This window comes from Calypte anna, chromosome 15 (assembly GCF_003957555.1).
Source record: "Calypte anna isolate BGI_N300 chromosome 15, bCalAnn1_v1.p, whole genome shotgun sequence".
NCBI lineage: Eukaryota > Metazoa > Chordata > Aves > Apodiformes > Trochilidae > Calypte > Calypte anna.
Window position 1 is genome coordinate 9,936,329 of NC_044261.1, and position 20,311 is coordinate 9,956,639.

Here is a 20,311-nt window from a genome sequence, read left to right on the forward strand (position 1 = left end):
AGATGTTTGTTGTGAGAATGGCTCTCTCTGTGTTAAGTATTTTTAGAATTAGTTTACTGTTGAAAATATGCTTTCTAAGAGTTGTACCATAACAGTAATTTCTGGAGATGTTAGAGGAAAACGTTTGGACAAACCAGAGTTAAATCCTGAGTAAAGAAAAGTTCTCTTCATTTTTGCATCCAGAAATGCCACCTGTCACTTTTTTGTCACTTTCTCACATTAAGATGTTGCCCAATTTTGTTCCTTTTACATGATTATTTTCCTTTTTCTTGCATTTTGAATACTTTGATTTAGAACTCTCCTACAATATAGGAAATTAACAGGAAAAATGGTTATACTCTGTGCTGTTTTGATTTTAAACTGCTTAATCCTGCACTGTGCTTCCTGTGAAACATTAGAGCAGTTTATGCCTTGTCACCATCCTCCCAGAGCAGCAGACAGAGGAGCCTGGAGGGAAAGCCTTCTGTGTGTGTACATGTGAGTCTGTCCAGACAGAGTGACACGGGACCTGAGCTCTGGTTCCTGCCTGCCCTTGGGGAAGCTCCTCTCACCACACTTCAGTCCATCCCAGGAACAGAATCCTTCTGGACTCTGTTTGCCAGGCTTGACAGATCTGGTCTGCATGAGCAGGGATCTCTGATACAAGTCTCAATAAGACATCTACATCTTCACTCTTGGAATCTTGGGAAGAACCCTTACCAGAGTGGTGGTGTGGGTTTTTTTCCTAGCTTAGGATGAATTTGAGCAGAGCTGGTTGTGGGTTTTTTTTTTTTTTTTGTTTGTTTGTTTGTTTGTTTGTTTTGTTATTTTCCCTTTTTCCCTTAGTAATTTCAAGCACAGAGCATGAGTTTTTTCCAGCTAGATGTTACTTATTAATTACAGATATTAAAATTAATTTTTGAAAGTCTGGAAGCAGCAGCACATTTCTTCTGTTTTCTGTGTCTTTGTAAATTTCTGGAACTGACATCTGTGAATGAAATGTATTTATTTTTCTGTCTCCAGTTGTACTATTTTATTTGCAACTTCAGGCATGGCTGATGAAAGTTAATCACATCAGTTAAGATAATTTTCTCTCTTTGTATTTCAAAAATACAAGATGCCAGTTGCTCATGCATAAAATCTTAACTTAAAAGGTCCCCTCAACACCAAGAAGTGTTGGAATAGTGTTTTAAAAACAGCTTAAGACTTATGGTAGCTACACCCTTACTGTGCTTCACTTCTTATGCAAAAGTAGTTTTCAAATAAAATGTTAAAGAGTATTGATGTTTTGAAATTACCAGTTTTCTTTGTTCAACACTTTGGATATTTAAATCTGAATAATACTGGGAAAGTGAAATAGTTTAATATTGTTATGGACTCAAAATCACATCGTTTTTAGTTACAGGAGTCAAAGCAAAGTGACAAACTAAATGTGATTTATGTCTAAATTTAGTAGGTTGCTTATGTATAATACTTCAAAAGTGCTAATATGTTTGAGTCAGCTCTGTCATCTTGCTGCTACATTTTTCTGAGTTTAACTCATGTTGGGCTTGAGTTTATCTTCCTCTCGTTCTGCAGAGAGTGTTTTTGCCTGTAGGGCACACTGGGATTAAAAGAGTGTTCCAAGGGTGAACTCAATTATTTTTAGGAAGGTTAAACATCTGGATGGTCACTGCAAAACCTCTTCCAGGAAAGCATTTTGTTTCTGAGCAAAAAACATCATCACAAAGATAGAAATGCAGCACAACAACATGTAATCTCTGGCTTTCCACAGGACTCTGGTATTTTCGGACTGGTCTGTTTCTTGAAGTAAGTGAGGATTACAGAAGGGTATCAGGAGGATTTACCTCTGTAGGATTTTTGTAGTTGGCTATGAGACATGGAATCCAGAACAGGGATGTTACCCAGCAGAAGTGCCAAATTAGAAAGGATGGAGTGGTTATGGGGGACATAAGAACATAAGAAAGATACTTGTAATGTTTCTGAGACTCCAGGTGTTTGCATTTGTGATGAAAAAAAAAAAAGTAGATTTTTGGTTGAGACAGGTTAATTAGTAGGAAACTGTTATTTATCAGTGTTAAATAGTTTTCTGGTTTCAGAAGGAGAAACATTTCATAGAAAATGTCACAAAAATGCTAGAGATGCCTGTAGGATTGGGGGAAGAAAGATTGCATGTAATTTAAGGTGTCCTTGTATATTGTGTGTGTATGGACAAAACCTTCTGAAAGTTCTGCAAGTTAAATGAATGAAGTGTGTTTAACAAATAACTTCACAGAGATCTAGACTTATGTTTCATATAAACTCTCTTACAGGCTTGATTATACAGCTACTGCTTGAAAAATTTATCCTGGCTTCCTAGCTTGAAACTTGAATGGCTAGAGCAATTGTTTATGTTTTAAAATTCTAGATTTCAGCAGTCTTGATTGCTGGAAAAGTGCATTTGCAGCTCAGGGTTATTTCCTGCCCCCCCTTCTCAGTTCCCAGGTGATGCTTAGACACCCGCAACATTCCCTTTTCCTTCTCTTAATGTGTTTTTAGTATTTGTAGCTCTACATATTTTTTTTCCTCAAGCAGGAAAACTTAAGTTTTTAAAATCTATTAGTTACTTCACAGATTTGCTAATGTTGTTGTTATGATGGTAAATATATCTGTGGTGAGAGGCAGGTTTTTTTTTTTTTAACTAACTGATATGTAGGGGTTCTGTGTACCCCATCAGGATTAAAAAACCTCTCCTATTTATGTACTGCCAAGCTTATGTCTCTCCAGTTGTGTGTTAGCTGCTCTGGGAGGAGCTTGCTCCTCTCCACAAGCACCATTTGATTTTGCTTGCATGCATTATGATAGCAGGAGGCTGGTGCTGGGTTAAAAAGACTTAATTGTGTTTATTTGAAATGCTTAAATCTGGGAACTCACGTTAATTTGTATTTGTTGTTTGCTACATATATGGTATGAATATGTGAATGGAAATAGGTGCTGAAGGGTCAGCATTTAGTCTACCTGTGTGTAGCATTTCTTGGAAAGCTGAGACCTCTCCTACACCACCAGCAGCGTGTCTTCAAAACCACACAATTTGTTTTTCAGTAGTACCCAGATGCCAGGCATATATTAGGTCATCCTGAGCCCACTGGTACGTGGACATCCCTATCAAACCCAGTGGTTCTGTATTTTTCCTAAAGGTATTCAGGTAGTAATTCCCTAATCCTTAGGGAAATAAGTCTAAGTTTATGTAAAAACTAGAAAGGGATGTTTCAGTGTCTCCAGGATTCATGCAGCAGCCTTAGTTTGCACTTTTCAAAGCAGTTCTGTTAGTGATGGAAAAACAGAAGTTAACCTGACCTGTATTGGAGTGTTATTTCTATCAGTGTGGTGTTGGAAGTGGCCTGATGAATGGTAACACCTGAAGAATGTGATGTGGCTTCTCTGGCAGTGCTGGATTGGACTTCTGTCTGGGTTAGAGTTCTGCTGAAGATTTAACCTGACTGCTGTAACATTAATGAATATCTAAGTAAAAATATTTTTTAGAAGTGGATCACTGTTCAGATGTATTCCAGTTTGTCTAATGTACAGCACCCATTAAATGAGTACAGCTTGAATTAATGAAATAAAACAAATATAAGGCTAAGAGGGAGATGTGAACAGAAGTTATCATGTTGGGTCCTTTTGCCTGGGGTGTGTCAGTTGTATATTTAGGATGAGCCTTGCAAATTAATGGATTTCTTGTAAACAGGAGAAAACTTACCTTCCTGTGTACAGTTATTCTCATGCCTTTATATAGAAGTTTGCTTTTTAAAAGGCAAACATTTTGCTAGTGAAAATATTTTATATTTCATTTGAGATTTCTAGTAGTTTTTGAACATAGTTACCTCCCAGGCTTGTGGAAATATTACAGACTCACCCTCTGTGTTGTCTGACACTGAATTTTGTGAGTACATTGCAGTTCTGTGTTTGTAGAAAGAAGGATGGTACATATATTCAAGGGTTGGACTCGATGATCTCTGAGGTCCCTTCCAACCCAGCCTATTCTATGACTCTATATGAAATTACAACAATCTCTCTCATTTAAACTAGTTAAATTTTCATTTGGGCAGAATTTGATCGTGGTCAAATATAAATATCCCATGGTCCTGTACAGAAACCCTCAGTTACTTCAGTTTGTCCAAAAGGTTTACGTTGTGCAATGTTGGGTGACATGACAGCTGCTGTTGTGAAATTTTGCTGTTAATAAGCCTGGCAAGATTCAGAGGCTCAGCATGTGAGATGTCTGTAATAATCTGTCTGAGCATTATTGTTTCATTAAACTTCTACTGTTTAGAATGAGTACAAAAGAGCTGTAGGACACGTTCTCCTTCTTTTTCGTGTTTCTCAGGACCAAAAAGAACATGCTGGGTGACTGGAACCAGTCTGTCTGTTTTTTGTGTGTTGTTTGGCTTTTGCCCTCATTCCCCTACCCCAAGCACAATGAATAAAAGTAGAACTGCCATCTCAGGTGTTGTCACTGGCACTTGTGTGACTGTGGAGATGTTATCTGAAAATGAACTTCGTTTTGAGGGGGGAGAAATGATGCAAAAATTATAGCAGTTAACTGCTTGATGTTGGGAAAGAATGTGAATTGCTCCATTGCTAGTAACACAGTATTGGGTAATTTTAACCTCATAGTTCCCCCATTTGGTGTTTCATTTTGCCTGTGTGCTGGCATCTCCCCTCATTGTGTATTTTTCTAGCTCAGCTTTTGGAGTCATCTTAGAAGCTCTTTTCTGCCCTCTTTGCAGTGACAGGGTGATAATTCTGCTCACACTAAAGCTACATTCACACTTATATTCTAGTGCCTGCCTTTCCCTGTAATAGTCCTGTCTCCTGGTTCTGTATTTATTGGGTTCTTTTACAGAACAGGATTAAAAAGAAATTAAGAGAACACCTCGGGAAAAATATTACTACAGAACTATCTATCCAAAGTACCTTGCATTAGTAGGCTCAGTAGTATGGGGAAATCATAATGGTCATAATGTAAAACCTTAATTGACTTCTAAATCATGAGCAGTTTTAACAAGTTAATTGCATTAGTGTCTGTTGATATGCATTTAGTGTCATATTAACAATTTCCACTTCCTCGCTTCACTCTACCCTGAGTCACTGAGCCTTTGGCACAGGAGCCTTGCAGACAGGCAGCATCCATAGCCTGGATTTCTTTCTACTAAATTTTCTACTAATAAATTTTCTTCTTGTAATACCTAGAGGTAGTGCTCTGATTCACTTGTTTCTGTTTTCTTTCTGTACTCAGTAGCCACTGTGTTCCTTTGATTAAGAGACTGCAGAGTGTGTGTGTGCTTGTGGGTGTGAGAATTTTCTCTCAGGGTAATAGGAAGTCAATGACTTGCATCAGAACAGGAGGAAAATCCCAGTTTTAAGCTTAATTTTACCCTTCTACCACTCCAGTTGTAACTGAACTAATATGGGAATTGTTTTGTATTCAAATATGACTTTGTGCATTTTCTCTGGGTGGGATCCATTCAGCAGCACATGTAATACAGATCCTAATGATATCTGATGCTTGGAGTTTTTTGCCTGTTTCTTCTTTGTAAAGAAGTTTCCCTGCATTCGCTTTTTAGAAAGAAAAATATGTTGCTGTTTGATTTTACTTAGAATGATATGTCTGGTTTTGTGAACAGCAGTGCATTCTACAAATGAAGTACTGAAACCATGAAATATTATCATTACAGTAAAACAAAAATCCTGGTGTAAAGCTTTCCGTTCTAAATACATCTAAGGTCTGTGTGGTTTTGGTTTGTTGGTTGGTTCATTTTATATATATATTTAAAATGGTTTATATTCCTTGAGTTTCACTTATAGTGGAAAGTAGAAGGGGTGTTACTTTCAGTCAGTGCTTCTGCTTCAATGAAGGAACTGTACATACCTTAAATTTTCTGGGTCCAGCTGCTGGTAGTTCCTTGACCCACTTGCAAGTAATGTTTTGCCCCCTGTCACTTTTTTCCTTCTGTGATCAGGAATCACAGTGATACTTTCTGCTTGTATCAGTCTGCTTTTGGATTGTATTTGTATGTTTGGAGAACAGATTGATTCAGCTTAGGTGTTAGACTTCTGGGTCTGATAAAGTAATCTGATACTATTGGAGAGCTTTCAGTCTACTAGAGACGTGAGAAGCTCTTTGTTGTTCTTGAGAAGAACAACTGTAGAGCTGAAGTCTTATTATTCCCCCACTGTTCTAAATTAAAAAAAAACAACTTAAAATCTGAGTGGCGAAGTTTTAAAGTACTTAAAAGTAAGGCTAGTCCAGTGTGACCAATTATATGAGATTGTTTTGTGCTGTGGGGAGGACACTTGATGGGGATTTTCAGTGAAAACATAAATATTTTATTGGTGTGTGTAAGACACTTCTTGTCAGAAGTTGTACATTAATGGTTTGGCAATAGCTTGCAAAGTCAATATGGATCTCTTAGCTGTGAGACTGAGATATTTGCTCACCACTGGCTTCCTGGTCCAGATGGAGCAGCAGTGACAACTGGGACAAATGCATAATTCCAAATAATGAAAACTTCCATGTTTTATCAGCTTGGGCAACTTGTGGTTATGACTTAGAACCCTCTGAGATGCTGTTGCTGAAAGCAGTAACTTGTGCTGTAGTAGCCACGTTAACAATGTTGAGTCATAATACAAATTGCTTGTCAGCATTCTCCCTGCTGGGAACAGGTTTCCTGCTCCTGTAAGAGCAAAATATCCACATGGAGCTCCTGTGGAGTCTGTTCTGACTGTTCTGTGGCTGGCAGCAGGGACTGTTAGGTTGCAGATATCTCACTGTAGAGCTTGGATGGGGCTTTGTTACCTGAGTGGGGGATCCTTGTGCAGAGACTTGTAGTAAATGCATCCTCATGTTTTAGATAGTCACAGTCAATGAGCTTTTCTGTCAGGCAGAAAAAGGCTGATGGAGATCAAAACGTAGATTGGAGCCTAGAGGGAAGACTTTGGGAGAGTTTTTATCTTCTTCCTGTAACTAGAATGAGTGTCATAGGGAGACCTCATCACTCTCTACAACTCCCTGAAAGGAGGTTGGAGCCAGGGGGGGGTTGGGCTCTTTTCCCAGGCGACTCTCAGCAAGACAAGAGGGCAGGGTCTCAAGTTGTGCCAGGGGAGGTTTAGGTTGGACATTAGAAAGAATTTCTTTATGGAGAGGGTGATCAGACATTGGAATGGGCTGCCCAGGGAAGGAGTGGATTCTCCGTGTCTGGAGATATTTCAAGAGACTGGATGTGGCACTCAGTGCCATGGGCTGGGAACTGCAGCAGTAGTAGATGAGGGGTTGGACTTGATGATCTCTGAGGTCCCTTCCAACCCAGTCCATTCTATGATTCTATGATTATGCAGTCTTTTGTTGAAAGCAGAACAGTACAGCCAACTGATTGCAAACATCCATATATGACTGGGGTATAAATCAATACTTTTGTAATCCAAGAAGGTCTCATCTGTCAGAATTGCAGGAGGCTTCCCTGTGCAGGGATAACCACTGACATTTCCAAAAGGCCCTTCTTGAAAGCGTTGTTTGGATCATGATGAGGCTGTCTAGCATAAAACTGCAGACAGCTTGCTCAGTGGCATTCTGTAGACTTAAATTACAGTAGCCACACCCTTGATTTGATTTTTTTTCCTGATGTAAAAAGGGTTATTCTTAGAAAATCCGTACAGATGAAAGTGGCAATTTAGATAGAAGAGCTGTTTCAGCAAAGTTTTGGAGTAGGCTAAATACTGGCCTGACCTTTGCAGAGTTCACTGGTCTATTGGAATCTGAAAATTTCCATGAAGAGCTAGGCTTGTGGCTCTGGAGAGAAAGGGTTGTGCATAGCAGATCTTTATTTGACCTCCTCTCTTCTCTCTCCTTCCAATCCTCCTTTTGAATATTTGTGTAAGGTGAGACTGTTTTTCAGATGAGGAACATCTTCCTATGTGCTCAGTTCATTCTTGCAGCTAAGCCACAACCATCTTGCTTAGAAATAAGAAGGTTGATTTTTAAAAATTTATATTAGGGTTATATTCAGGTCCTGTAAGGGTTTTAGTCCCACCTTGTCCTTAGCCACATGGTGACTCCTTCGGTCTTTGTGTCACAATTTGTAATTGTGCAACTGCTGGTCTGAATGAAAACTTGCTTCACAGAAATGGTAATTTGCTAGCTCACCTTGCTGGTTTGCTGGGGTAATTTTTCCACCTCTTTCTTCTTTTCCTGCCTATGAATAATACAAGTTTTACTAGCAAAACCCAAGCTAATTGTAATGGCAAATATTGTAAAAAACAAGTTTTATTGGCAGAGTCCTATTAATGCTGCTGAAGTCAGAGGTGAACTAACTTAAGGTGACCAAAATTTACAGTGCAGAGCTGGCTTGCCAGTCTCTCTTGCCTCAGACCTCTTAATTTCAAACCAGCAGAGGCAAATCCTATCTTAAGCATTAAGATTTATTTGTCAAGAAGGGATAAAAGTAATCATTGTTTTACAAAGTAAAACCAGGGCTGTGCCTTGGCTCAGCAGTTTGCTGGGGCTGGTCTGTAGTGAGATTGCAGCATTCTCGAATGAATTAGCTGATCTGGAGCTGCTCAGTTAAAATAAACATGGCACAGTTAAAATACAAAGTTAAGTAGAACATTCACTAATAACAGGCTCTGTGGTTAGATATATCTTTATATATATTCTTGTTTAGTTTAATTAATTGAAATTATACCAACTACTATTCTATGTGAAGCCATCATTGCAGACATTCTATGGATGTTTTGTTCACATTTTCAAAAAACATTTGCAGTTTTGTATACTTGTGATACAGTTTCAAAATCTACTTCTGGAGAGGATTCCTTGGCTGGTGGTGACACATACTTGGCAGTAAAAGCATGCGCTGTTTTTCATGATAGAAGGGGAGGTTTCCAAGGTCTTTTTTTGTTTGGTTTTTTTTAGAGCAAAAAACCCAAACCCAATCAAACAACCAACCCTCCTCAATACAGCAATGAACCTCAAAAAAGTGAATTTATTTTTGTGTTTAGGTGAGAGCTGAAAATGATGTATCCAGGCTCCCTTTCACAATGGATAATATGAAATAAAAAATTCTGTACTTTTTTGTACAGAAAGACATTGTCTGTTTTTTAATATTTATTTTGGTTCTGGCTACTTAAAAAGATACGTGTGTCTGGTACAACTTATTTGAAGATGCAGTGTTTCTCCATTAACCACTGAGAGCAAATTTTGCTCCTGAGTATCCTGTTGAGTGAGGCTCCACCAGAGTGGTGGGGAGGTCAGGAGCTGAGGATGCTTTTGAGGTCAGGGCTGCTGTTCTGTGTTGGTTGGAAATAATGTTCCTTTGAATGACTGAGGTATTCCTGAGCTTCCACTGTAAGTTGTGCTCCCGTTCCTGTGAGTGAGTGCTCCAAGCTGAATGGGAAGTCTGGAAATCTTCCAGTTACTGTAATTCTTAAACACTGTGAAACGTAATTCTTTGTCCTGTTGGCAAGCAATTGGGTGAACTAATAGAGTAGCTCAGATAATGTTTTTAACAGATAATGTTTTTTTGCAAGATTGTGTCTCCTGGTGCTTTACTTCACCTTCACTTCAAAGTGAGCTCAGAGGAATGTTTTCTCAGAGCAATTAATTTAGGAATTTAGAATTTGGGCTTGAGGGGAGAGTTTTAGGAAAGCAGCTTTATGGAAAGGGTAGAAAAGGGGAAAATTTATTTTAATTGGAAGTGTAGAGATGTGTGTGTATGTATATTGATATATATATATGTTATCTAATACTGTGAAAATATTGTTCTAAGATCTGTCTGATAAAAAGCAGAATAATTCTATGGTTACAGCTTTGATATACTCTCTGACTCCTAACCAAGTCCGCATAGGAAAACTTGGTTTTAGTGGGACATCTCCTTTTTTTATTTTTTTTTTCCATAAATTACTTAGACTTAGCAGACTTTATCTGCATGTGACAATGAGGTGCAACTGTAAACTTACTTTAGAAAACAAGCTATTCCTTTAACCTAAGTGAAGCCATAGCAATTTGCTTGTTTTTCCTATGAATCACACTAAAGAATGGAATAGTGTTGAGATATGTTTACAGCTGTGGGTGCCATGACTTCACTCTTAAAATTACACCTTTAACTGTTACACTCAGGTTTAACTTTGGTTTGGCAGCGAGCCTAATGAAGGCTCTTAAATATGTATATATCTTACACATGTAAGGCAGCTGAAGGAGGCTTTTTAGTTATACCCTTGACCTGGAATCCAGCAAAGGAAAAAAGCAGTATTGGTTTTACCTACAGAGCGAGTCTGCCCCCCAACCAAAATGAGTGTTTGCACAATTAACTCTAATTGATCTTTGTGTACTTGGCAGGGCTCTTCTTTCATGTGCCCCAGGGCTGTCTGCAGTCCTTGGGTTTGATCTGTTCATCGTGAGAAATGATGCTGCAGTAATACTTCACAAATGCCTTGCACTGCAACATAAAAAATTAATTGCTCTTATCAATAACTGGCCCTGATCTGTATTTTCTCACATTTTTTTTCACTTTCAAAGGATAAAATAGTAGAATATTTGGAAAATGTAAAAGACAATTAGATTCAGGAAAACATTTTCCTCATGAGTGGGATGCTCTTGCATGATTAAAAGAAAATGGATGCATAGGGTCATTGCAGTGAATGCTGATTTCTGCCTAAAGCCAATAGCTTAAAACCCCAGGGGCGGGGCAGGGAAAGAGAACTCCAAAATAATCTTAAATTTGCCATGGATTTACCAATCAGTATTTCCCAGTATTTTTTGACCTGCTGTTTTGTTGTTGCAATAGCAATCACTGATGTAATGAACATGCTAAAAAGCTTTTGAAATATATGAAAAACTTGGGGAGGTGAAAACATTCTCCATCCTTGATATTGACATTTAACATCAAATTTCCAGCAGAAGTTGATTGTTGGGGTTTGTGGGTTTTGGTTTGTTTGGGCTTTTTTCTGTTTCCTTTTGAAAGAATTGGCTGTATGCTGAGATGGGACCCTCAGTCTGAATGCAGGCATTCAGTAAGTTCTAAAAATGAATGATGAGTAATAGGTCAGGGAGGGAGATGGTTTACTTTCACCCTTCCAGCTCTGGCACCTACTTAAGAGGTTTTCTTTCAAAGAGTGGAAATTGGGGAAGTGGGACACATGTTTTGGTGGGTATGGATTATTGTCACTGGCCTGGTTGAGGAGACAGTGGACATTTGATACTAAAACTGATATTTGAAGTGTAAGTGAAGGACACCATATTGATTGAATAAATAGTCATGGCTTTTAATATGGGCTGAAGAGTATCTGAAGTTTTGCTTGGTCACTTTTTAAGCAGCCACATCTTTCCAAAACTGAAATATGCAAGGGAGTTCATATATGGATCCAGTTTCGTACCAGAGATAACTGAGGTAGAGGCTCCCCAGGAGTTTTGGAGGACTTCTTGCAAAGGAGAAAATGCATGGACTAAAATTGTAGTCAGAAAGACTTGTGTTAGGATGTCAATACAAATTTTCTAATTTCACCACTGTGTGTTCTGAACAGCAGATGAGGTAAATGTCTGTTACAACTGTGGTGGAAACTTCAGTGGACAGGCAGTGCACATTTCCCCCTGGGCAGGATTCTTTATAATAATTTCTCTTGTACCTGGAAGAGTACCCCCTGCACTCAGGGGAGTGGTGTGTGCTACTGAAACATTGAGGGGCTGAATTTCTTTGGTCATACATTTAGTGGGCATCTTATGCAAACAGAAGGAGGGTTTTATTTCAATTACTTAATATTTCCCTCATCTCTTAAGCAATAGTTTTAGGGTATGTAAACCAGTGCTGCCACTGAAAAGTCTTCCCACTTTCATTTTTTGCCCAGAAACAAGCCAAATCAGGAATCTGAATCACTTGAGAAATGTTCCCCTTGGTTTTCCATTATTATTATGAAAGCAGACAGGTCCCTGCTCTTGTCTTCTGTGTGGTTTTGCAAATGGTTGCACTGGAAGAGAATGAAGAAAGAGAATAGGAGAACTAGCAAAAGGTGAGAAGTTGCTGTTGTTATGGCACTGTAAACTTGTGGTCATTTCAAACTGGCCCATGACAAGTAGGTTATGTAGAGGGTGATGCTTTGCACTTTCTGTGGGAGATTTGTTTGGTTCCCAGTTCTGTCTTTCTCTGGGTCTTCACTGAACACAGTGAGTTGCACATTCTTAACCCTCAGCATGGAGGGTGAAAAGAAGTACCAGGCTTTGCCTAAGGGACTCCTGCTGGTTGGGAAGGACTGTTGAGACTTTTACCAAGAAACTGCTTCTCTTTTGGTGAGAAAGAAGAGCTGAAACATGAAAACCAGTGCTTGCATTGACTGGGAGATTTTCTGAAGTGGAAGTGCAAAAGAAATAACATAACCAGAGAAATTAAAAAGTAAGTAAATAACAGGAAAGTAGGCTAAAAGAGAGGGTTCTGTGATAAATTCCTAAGCCAGCAGATAGCAGCCCTGTAGGGTGAAGGATCACAAAGCCAGGTGAGCTTGGACCTATCACAGAAGAGGAAGGGAGAACTTGACCTGCAGCTACTGATAGAGAAGAGGGAGCTTGCAAGTGTCTCTTGTGTAACACTATTGCTGTTGTTGCAGCTGTAAGTAGCTGGTTACCATCTTCTCTAGCTGGGAATGAAGCAGGTCTCTGTTCCCTTGGGAATACGGGACTTATTAATTTTTTCCCAGAAGAAGGGAGAGTGCTGCTTGGAACGCCAGCTGTAACTGGTGGTGGAGTATTTGTAGTGTTTCTGTTTGGGAGGCGTGGAAGCAGTGGTGTGTCAGGGGCTGGACATCCCTGGAATTGTTCTGTAGGTAAAGGTCTATGGAGCTTTCTGTGCCAGGCTGGAGAGCTCGCTGCTTGGATTGTTGTCTGGACAATACTTTCACTGTATAGCTGCAGGGCTGACACACAGAATATGTTATAGAACAGTGCTGGCTGTGTCTCTGTCTTGGCATGCCTTAGCAGGCCCTGTGTTGTAAGCACTTGCCCATGAAGCTGCCAGAAATAGATGCCTGATGGAAGGGAATTTGTTAAAACTGATCCCAGCCCTATAAAGATGCAGGTTCAGAGTGAGATCTCCAGTTGTAGAGAAGGCATTTGGGAAGTTACCTCTCACTAGCTGGCTAAGAAAAGAAGCTTACAGAGAACAGTAAGCCAAAGCTGTGTTTGTTTCATAAAGTACTTGGGTCAGTTAATTAGTTTTAGTTGTTTATTACTTAACTGAGTTAGCAAGAATCTTCTTGATGGCCTGATTAAATAACGTACTTCTGAACCAACTTCCTTACAGGGATGTTGAATTTCAGGTGTGATAATGTAAGAATCCTAAACAATGTAGTTCCCTGAGAAAATCAGTGGTGTCTTCCTATCTTGTTCTACATATATTTAGGGATGAACATGGACTAAAGTCATTCAGAAGACAGCAGTCTTTAGTATGGTCTTGCCCAGTGTTCATTTTCAAAATGACTGTGAAGAATTACTATCTTTTCTTCATGGTTTGCCATATAGTAAGTACTGAGAATTGCTTCTAAAATCAGTATTTAAGTCAAAGGACAACTATGCAGAGGCTTGTGACAGGCATGTTCTGTGTGTAAGTTTCCACTACTTGTTCTGAGATTGAATACTTAATTTTACAGGAAGATACTGTAGGAGGAAGGAGGTTTCATTTTTCTGTGTGCAATGGAAAGCTGGTTAAATGTGACTGCACAAAATCTACTCCACCTTCTGAAAAATGTCATTAGTTTGGGCTTTTGTTTTGGTCTTGGCTGATCCCATTTGAGAACAAAGCAGGACTGATGCTGTGTTTGGGAGTATGCAGACTTGCATACATGAAATATGCTTATAGCAGAATGCAGTTGTATGCAGATGGACTCTGCTGGACTTGCAAGTCATTTACATTTCAACTAAAATACAAATGGGTTTGCAGTTCACTGTCTGGCATTTAGAATAATATAAAAAAGTTGAAGTAGTCTTAATTCTTGATTCTTTCATGGGATGCTTTCATTTCCTTATTAATGCTAGTCTAGATTAATGCACTAGAAAGTGTTTATTTGGCATCAAAGGATTTTAGTCTCTTAATGAAATGTCTAGTGGTCAGGATTATAGGAAGCAGTTCTGTTTTCAGGTTTTGTATAATGGAGGGAAATAACATGTTAAAAAGATTCAGGCCTTTATTACGATGAGATTCACTTCAGCATTATGAAATGATTCTTGAAGTTTGCTTTTGAGCGACTTGTGTTGGAAACTTGGGATGGAATCTGGACAGGCTGGAGCTGCTCACACAATTCCTGCCATGCAGTTACTCTTAGTCATGCTGTGTGTGTTCTGCAAGGCTCTGTTTCCAGCTGCCTCAGGAAGAAGGAAAGTCTGACTATTTTCCAACTATTTTCCCCTGACCCTGTTTGCTTGAGTATCAGTGAACATGACTTTTCCCAGACCATAATCCTGATACCAGTGCTGAGGTTTTTAGGATGTCCTGCTGTAACATCTCAGTGTGGAGAAGTGGGGAGACATCCCTGCTCTGTGCTGAGTTTAATGACACTGCTGCACTTCCCTTGTGCAGGATGGAAGGACTTGAATTCTCATCTCCCCCTGGCACAGGATCAGCAGGGAGCTGCAGTCTGGCTGTAGGGCTATGGTGTAATTAGATCACTGCTTAGAAGGGGTTTGTATGGATTCAGTTTCTTTCCTCAGTCTTTAATACAAAACTTGGATTATGCACAGGGCTGGTCCAGGATCCTTGTATCATCCTTGTTTTACCTGCTTTATAAATCTTTGTAGCATTTAGAGCCTTGTTTTGACTGATGTTTAGTAACTATGATGAAATGGCAATTTAATTATCATAGCTTCCAAAGTTGCCACTGAATGATTGGATTAAATAGGAAACATTGTTCGTCTCAAAAGTGTTTGTTTCTGTGAACATAAATTAATAAATTCTGGAGCATAACCATGGATATGTTTAATCTCAATTGGAATTTCATTCAGTAATTTTTCTTTTCTTATAATTTTGGAGTTCCTAAATATTAATAGATGAATTCCACTATGTATTCTGAAATCCAAACAGGATATAAAGTATCCCTTTTCCTTTGGGCAGGGTTGAGTGAGACACTGCTGTTCTCTGAAACTGAAGCTAGGAACAGGACAGAAAATATGCTCACCCTTAAGCCTTTTCTTCATGGTGTGTGCTTAGCTGTAATCATTGCCTAAAAATAGTGTGCTATGAACTATATGGTGTGTAACCTGAGCAGTGGGGACATACACACTGTCTGTAAGTGCCTCCTTACATACTGCATGTACTTGCAGTTCAGGATATTGATCTTTAAGGTGCTTTTAAGAACTCTGTTCCACAGCCTGGAACATGATTGCAATTAACCAAAAATAAAATATATAAAGTGTAAGAGTGTGTTTATGTGTTGGCCAGCTTTCTGAGCAAATATGACAGCTGCTTTTCACCTTTGGAGTGGGGTTATGTTGAAGTTATTTATGGTGAGTAAGCAAGCTCGTTTCTCAGTTCCATTCCCCAAGAAGCAGTCTGGTTTTCAGTGATGTTTAATACTGAATTTCTATAGTAGAAGGTTAACATTTGTCTTTATATATTTTAAAAGGGATTTTAAAGTGTATGTCTGGTTGTTTAGGTTATCAGCTAGTAATTTTTTTCTAAATAGCTTTTCAGTTGGGAATGGGATGAGTGATTCCTTAACTGTCTTCTATCCTTAGTTTTTATTTGTTTAGTGATATTTAATTTGTAACTATCATGTAATTTGGTTACCTTTGTTCTATACCCATAGTTTTGCTGAAATGAGGGGTTTGTTTTTTTGTGAATTAAGACTAATGCAATTAGCATTGGGCATTGTAGGCTACAGAGTAGGGGTTGGACTGTCCGGGATATGGAAAAAAAATCAGCAATATTGTTTATATTTCTGTGCTTTAAACACAAAGGTATATTGTGTCAGGACATCAGTCTAAATAAAGCTGGTTTTTAAGCCTTCTGCTGAAATTTATGTTGAGATTCCTGTATCAAGTGGTCTGCAAGATGTAACAGGGAAGTAATTGTGTGTGGTTTAATAAATGTATAATGCAGTTTGTTTGGGGTTTTGTTTTGTTTTGCTTTGTTCTGGTTTTGTTTTGTTTTGCTTTCCCCTGGACTAGGTGAACCTTGACTGCCCTATTGCAACTTTTAGCAGTTAAGCTGTAGGCAAGTAGTCATAGAGAAAACAGGCAAAGTTGCATTAGTTGCAACTGAAGTAATTTTAATGTCTTCAGGGGAGAAAAAAGCCCCTTAATGCAGTGAGTTCAGAGTAAGTTACCACATGGCTTTTGAATTGTCCTGTTTTGTTGTACAGATGTTGCATGCTGCTGTCTTGACTATAAAAAGTTAATTTGTAAGCTGCTGGTTTTATATTCCTGGACGATACAAGAGTTTTGGAGAGAGCTGCCAAAAAGATTTGTCAACCAGTTCTCTAGTTGTATGGTAATAAGAAAAAGGAATTAGTAAATACCACTGAGAAATGGGAACTTGTGATGACACACGCTTTCTTTTTCCTAATTCCAGGGCATATTCCCTCGTGGATTCCAGTCAAGTTTCTACCTTCCTGATTTCTATTCTCCTCATAGTTTATGGCAGTTTCAGGTAAGAATTTTTCTTCATCAAATAAAAATATGGCAACTGACTGAATACAGTTTATGCATTTTATTTCATTGCTTCTGAAAAGCAAATGGGAAAAGAAGAAAAAGCAGCTTGTTGGTTTGTGAATGACATAATTGCATGTCAAGTTCCAAGCACATACAAGATAACTTAGAAGTCAGTCCTTGAAAACAACTCTGAGAAATTTTATTTTAGAGAGTGTAAAGGAAAAGAGGGATTTAATGTTACTGATAAAATTTTATATACAGTGTTTCAGTGTTGGTCGATTCAGCATGCTGTCATTGTGGTTGCAAACAAGTCTTGTAAAACAGATCCCTGAGTCCCAGAGCTTTTTACTTGAGTGTGAGTAACAGTGTAAGAAAGAAGTGGGGAAACACCAGCAGTGTTGAATCCCAACAAAGTACCTGAGAACTGTTGCAGGATAGTTTTGAATTAAAAAATCAAACTTGCCTCATTGTAGGAGACTTGGGTATAGTTTAGAGGAAACGTGGTTGTCCCTTTGGAGTTGTATCTTGTACTATACAGTTTGTTTTAATCCAGTGGTACCTAAGGAATGTTTATACTGACATAGTAACAAAAATCAATCACAGCATGAAGGTATTGCTTTTTTCAGATTTTAAATACAGCAGTACAGTTTTTCTCTCTGCTCCTTGAAGAACATTGCTTCATTGAAGAAGTCTGTGATAAAAGGTCATACATGCACTGTGAAGTCTCTGAACTGCTCTGAGTTTTCCTGAAGTGGTCATACATATGATGTCACTCACAGCTGTTTGGATAGGAGGTTTTAAACTGCCGTCATAAGTTAATAAAGTCATATAATGAAAGAGGCAGCTTTTTGGTTGTAGCTGTCTGTTGTCACTGGCAAGTGTTAGGTAGCAGCACAGCTAATGGAATTAAAATAGAAGGCTTTAGGAAAAAAAATCTAGACGTGGTGAAAGTAAAAAATAAAAGATTCTATTTGTTCTTTTTAAGATTTGAGTCAGTCTAGCATATAGTTGAGGGACTAATTAAGTTTTTAACTATTTGAATTCATGCAGTTGTGTAAAAATGAACATGCATCTGGCTGCAAGAAGCCATAACATTTATTAAAATTGACTTCTGAAAACATAATACAATATAAACCAGCAGGAGTGCTTCATCTTAAATTGCCTGCCCTTCTCAGAGCTCTTTGCTCTTATAAATTTTCTCCTGCTGTTTACCTTCCTATTCCTATATGCACATGCTCTTTACCACCTTGTCCTATATTTTACATTTAAAACTCAGGTCTCAAGGACTGCAAATTTCAGAACAATCTAACTTAGCAGTGATATGGTGATGGATATAAGTCAGCTGAGGAGATGCCCTGTTCTAGTCCACTTCTTTGCATGTATCCTGAAGACCTGAAGATGCAACCTATAACAGACCAAGACAGAGTCCCACAGTTTGTTATTTTCCTAATTAATTTCCTATATTTAGTTTCTTTATCTGATGTCTGAACCAACACCTTTGGTTATGATGGTGACTTGGACAAAGTCCCATTCTGTTTGGTCAGCAAGTGAGGTCTAAAGCAGTTTTTAATAGGAAACTTTATAGTGGTGTTAACAAAGGGGGTCTAGGATACAATTCAGTTATTTAAGAAATTCAGGTGTGGTAGTAAGTTGCAAAATTGTATTCATGTGAAAATTCCTAAAGCAGTAAAACAAAACCTTGTGGCAAAGTGGGTGGGTCTTCCAAAAAAAAAAAAAAAATAGATTTGTTTTGTTGGAAAAAAAAATAGATTTGTTTTGTTGGTTTTGTTGTTTTTGTTGGAAGAATGAAAGTTAAGGATTAGAGTGGTCATTCTCTAATGACAACAGTGATGTCTTCACCTAGATTTGAGTGCTCTGTCTCAAAGGGAGCTGTTATCAGACAAGAAGAAAATAGCACTCCTTACTTAGCCTTCATGTTGCAGAAAGTGGTTTCTGATTTTCAGTCTGAAAAGAAGCAAACAGTTATTGTGGTATTGCTGGCAAGTGACTGAAACAGCAGTGCAGTAATAGGATCAGAGAGAATTGGGTGGGTGAGTCATTAGGATAAAATCCATGTGCGTGGTGGATCTAATCTAGTGCAAGAGGTTTCAGGGGAACAAAGAAAAGCTTTGGATGACTGTTTGTATTTTTATAAGAACCATTTGTTGAAAACCAAACCCAAAAACCCCCAAACCCTCAAGATATTCAGAAGAATGTCTAATAGATCGTGGGTCGCATCCAGAACCAAGTGCAGTTGATAGAGTTTAGTTCCCACTTTTCTGACTGTGAATGAACAGGCATTTTGTTCCTGTATTTGTTCTGGGTCAGGACTTTTAGCTTCAGGCACTTCTGATTGTGCCATATACATCCTGACAGCCAAGTGTATCCAGTCCTTGAACTTGATGTTTGCTGTTACTGACTGCCGAAGGGGCAGGTATAATCCTTTAAACTGTTACAAGCTGTAAACTGGAGCATGCAAGTATATGGTTGGGGGTTGTAAGAGGTGACTGAGCTTGGTTCAAAATGGTCTTTTTTTCTATGGATTCTTGCAAGACAGTCACCTCTTCTTGTCCTAGACCTTCTCTGTGAGTTAAGTGTTGGGGTTACTTTGCAGGCAGGTAACAGCTAAGTCTTCTATCCTGTCACATACCCAGACATGGTCTATCAGCTTATGTAAAGCCAGATTTAACCCAGAATCTACCTGTTCAAGTATTTGCTTTTGAACCAGACCAAGAAGCATGTGATGAAGCTGGTGTCTTCTTTCTCTAGGCTTTGGATAACTAAAGTATGTGGGTAGTTCAATTAGTGTCCGTATGGTTGGCTTTATGACTTGACATTTATAGAAACCAGGGTACATGTTTCATAATTAAAAAAAAAAAAGGTTGTGCTTGGACTTCATGAGTACCTACAGCTACAGGGTGGAACTAGGGGTTTGGACAGAGCTCCTCACTGGATGCTGTAGAGGGTATCTGCATGTGCACACACAGGTGGGGGCACATAAAATACCTGCTGAAGGGGGGGTGTTCTCACCAGAGACATGGGTGCTCTTACACCATGTAGGCAGTGAAAACATTTGTATGAAAATGTATGAAACATTGATGCACTTTCTGCTATTGTTTCCACTGTTCTTACTCCAACTCCAGGTCTTGGATTAGAACTTGTCTTTTAATCTCACAGGAACATTTGAAAGGTGACTCCAGCAACACTGGAGCACACAACATATTTTAGGCTATGATATGCAGGGAGATTTGGTTGAATTAAAACTGTCTCAGCTCAGTGATCGATTCGCATTGTAATTTTTAGAGCAATTGAAATCTGGCAATGCTATGGAAATCCACAGTTCTCATAGTCCTAGAGCTGTTAAGAGGGTGACTGTCCTCATCAAGTAAAGCAAAAAGGAACTTCTAATGTATTTCATCTGTGGGTAACACTGTAGCTATCTGCTCGCCTTCATACTTCCTCCATACTCTCCTGCAGGGTTTCCCTGAAGCATGACTGCAGTGGCAGTGATCCATCCTTGGATCTGAGCTTCCAGGATAGTCTCATGTCAGCAGCTTAGTCATTCTTTGGCCTTGGTGTAGCACTTGAGTGGTTCCCTTTGGGAGGCTGATCCAAATTGCTCTGAAATATTTTGCTAAACATCTTACCAACTTGAGCTGCTAGAACCTACAG

General features: G+C 38.8%; 1 protein-coding gene across 1 annotated transcript in view; it reads left to right on the forward strand.

Annotated features, from left to right (window-relative positions):
* SPPL3 (signal peptide peptidase like 3) overlaps nt 1–20,311 on the forward strand; it is a 55,910-nt gene that overhangs the window by 16,027 nt on the left and 19,572 nt on the right. The window contains exon 2 of the mRNA XM_030460773.1: nt 16,560–16,637. Within this exon, the coding sequence (XP_030316633.1) occupies nt 16,560–16,637 (78 nt within the window). The remainder of the gene's footprint in view (nt 1–16,559; nt 16,638–20,311) is intronic.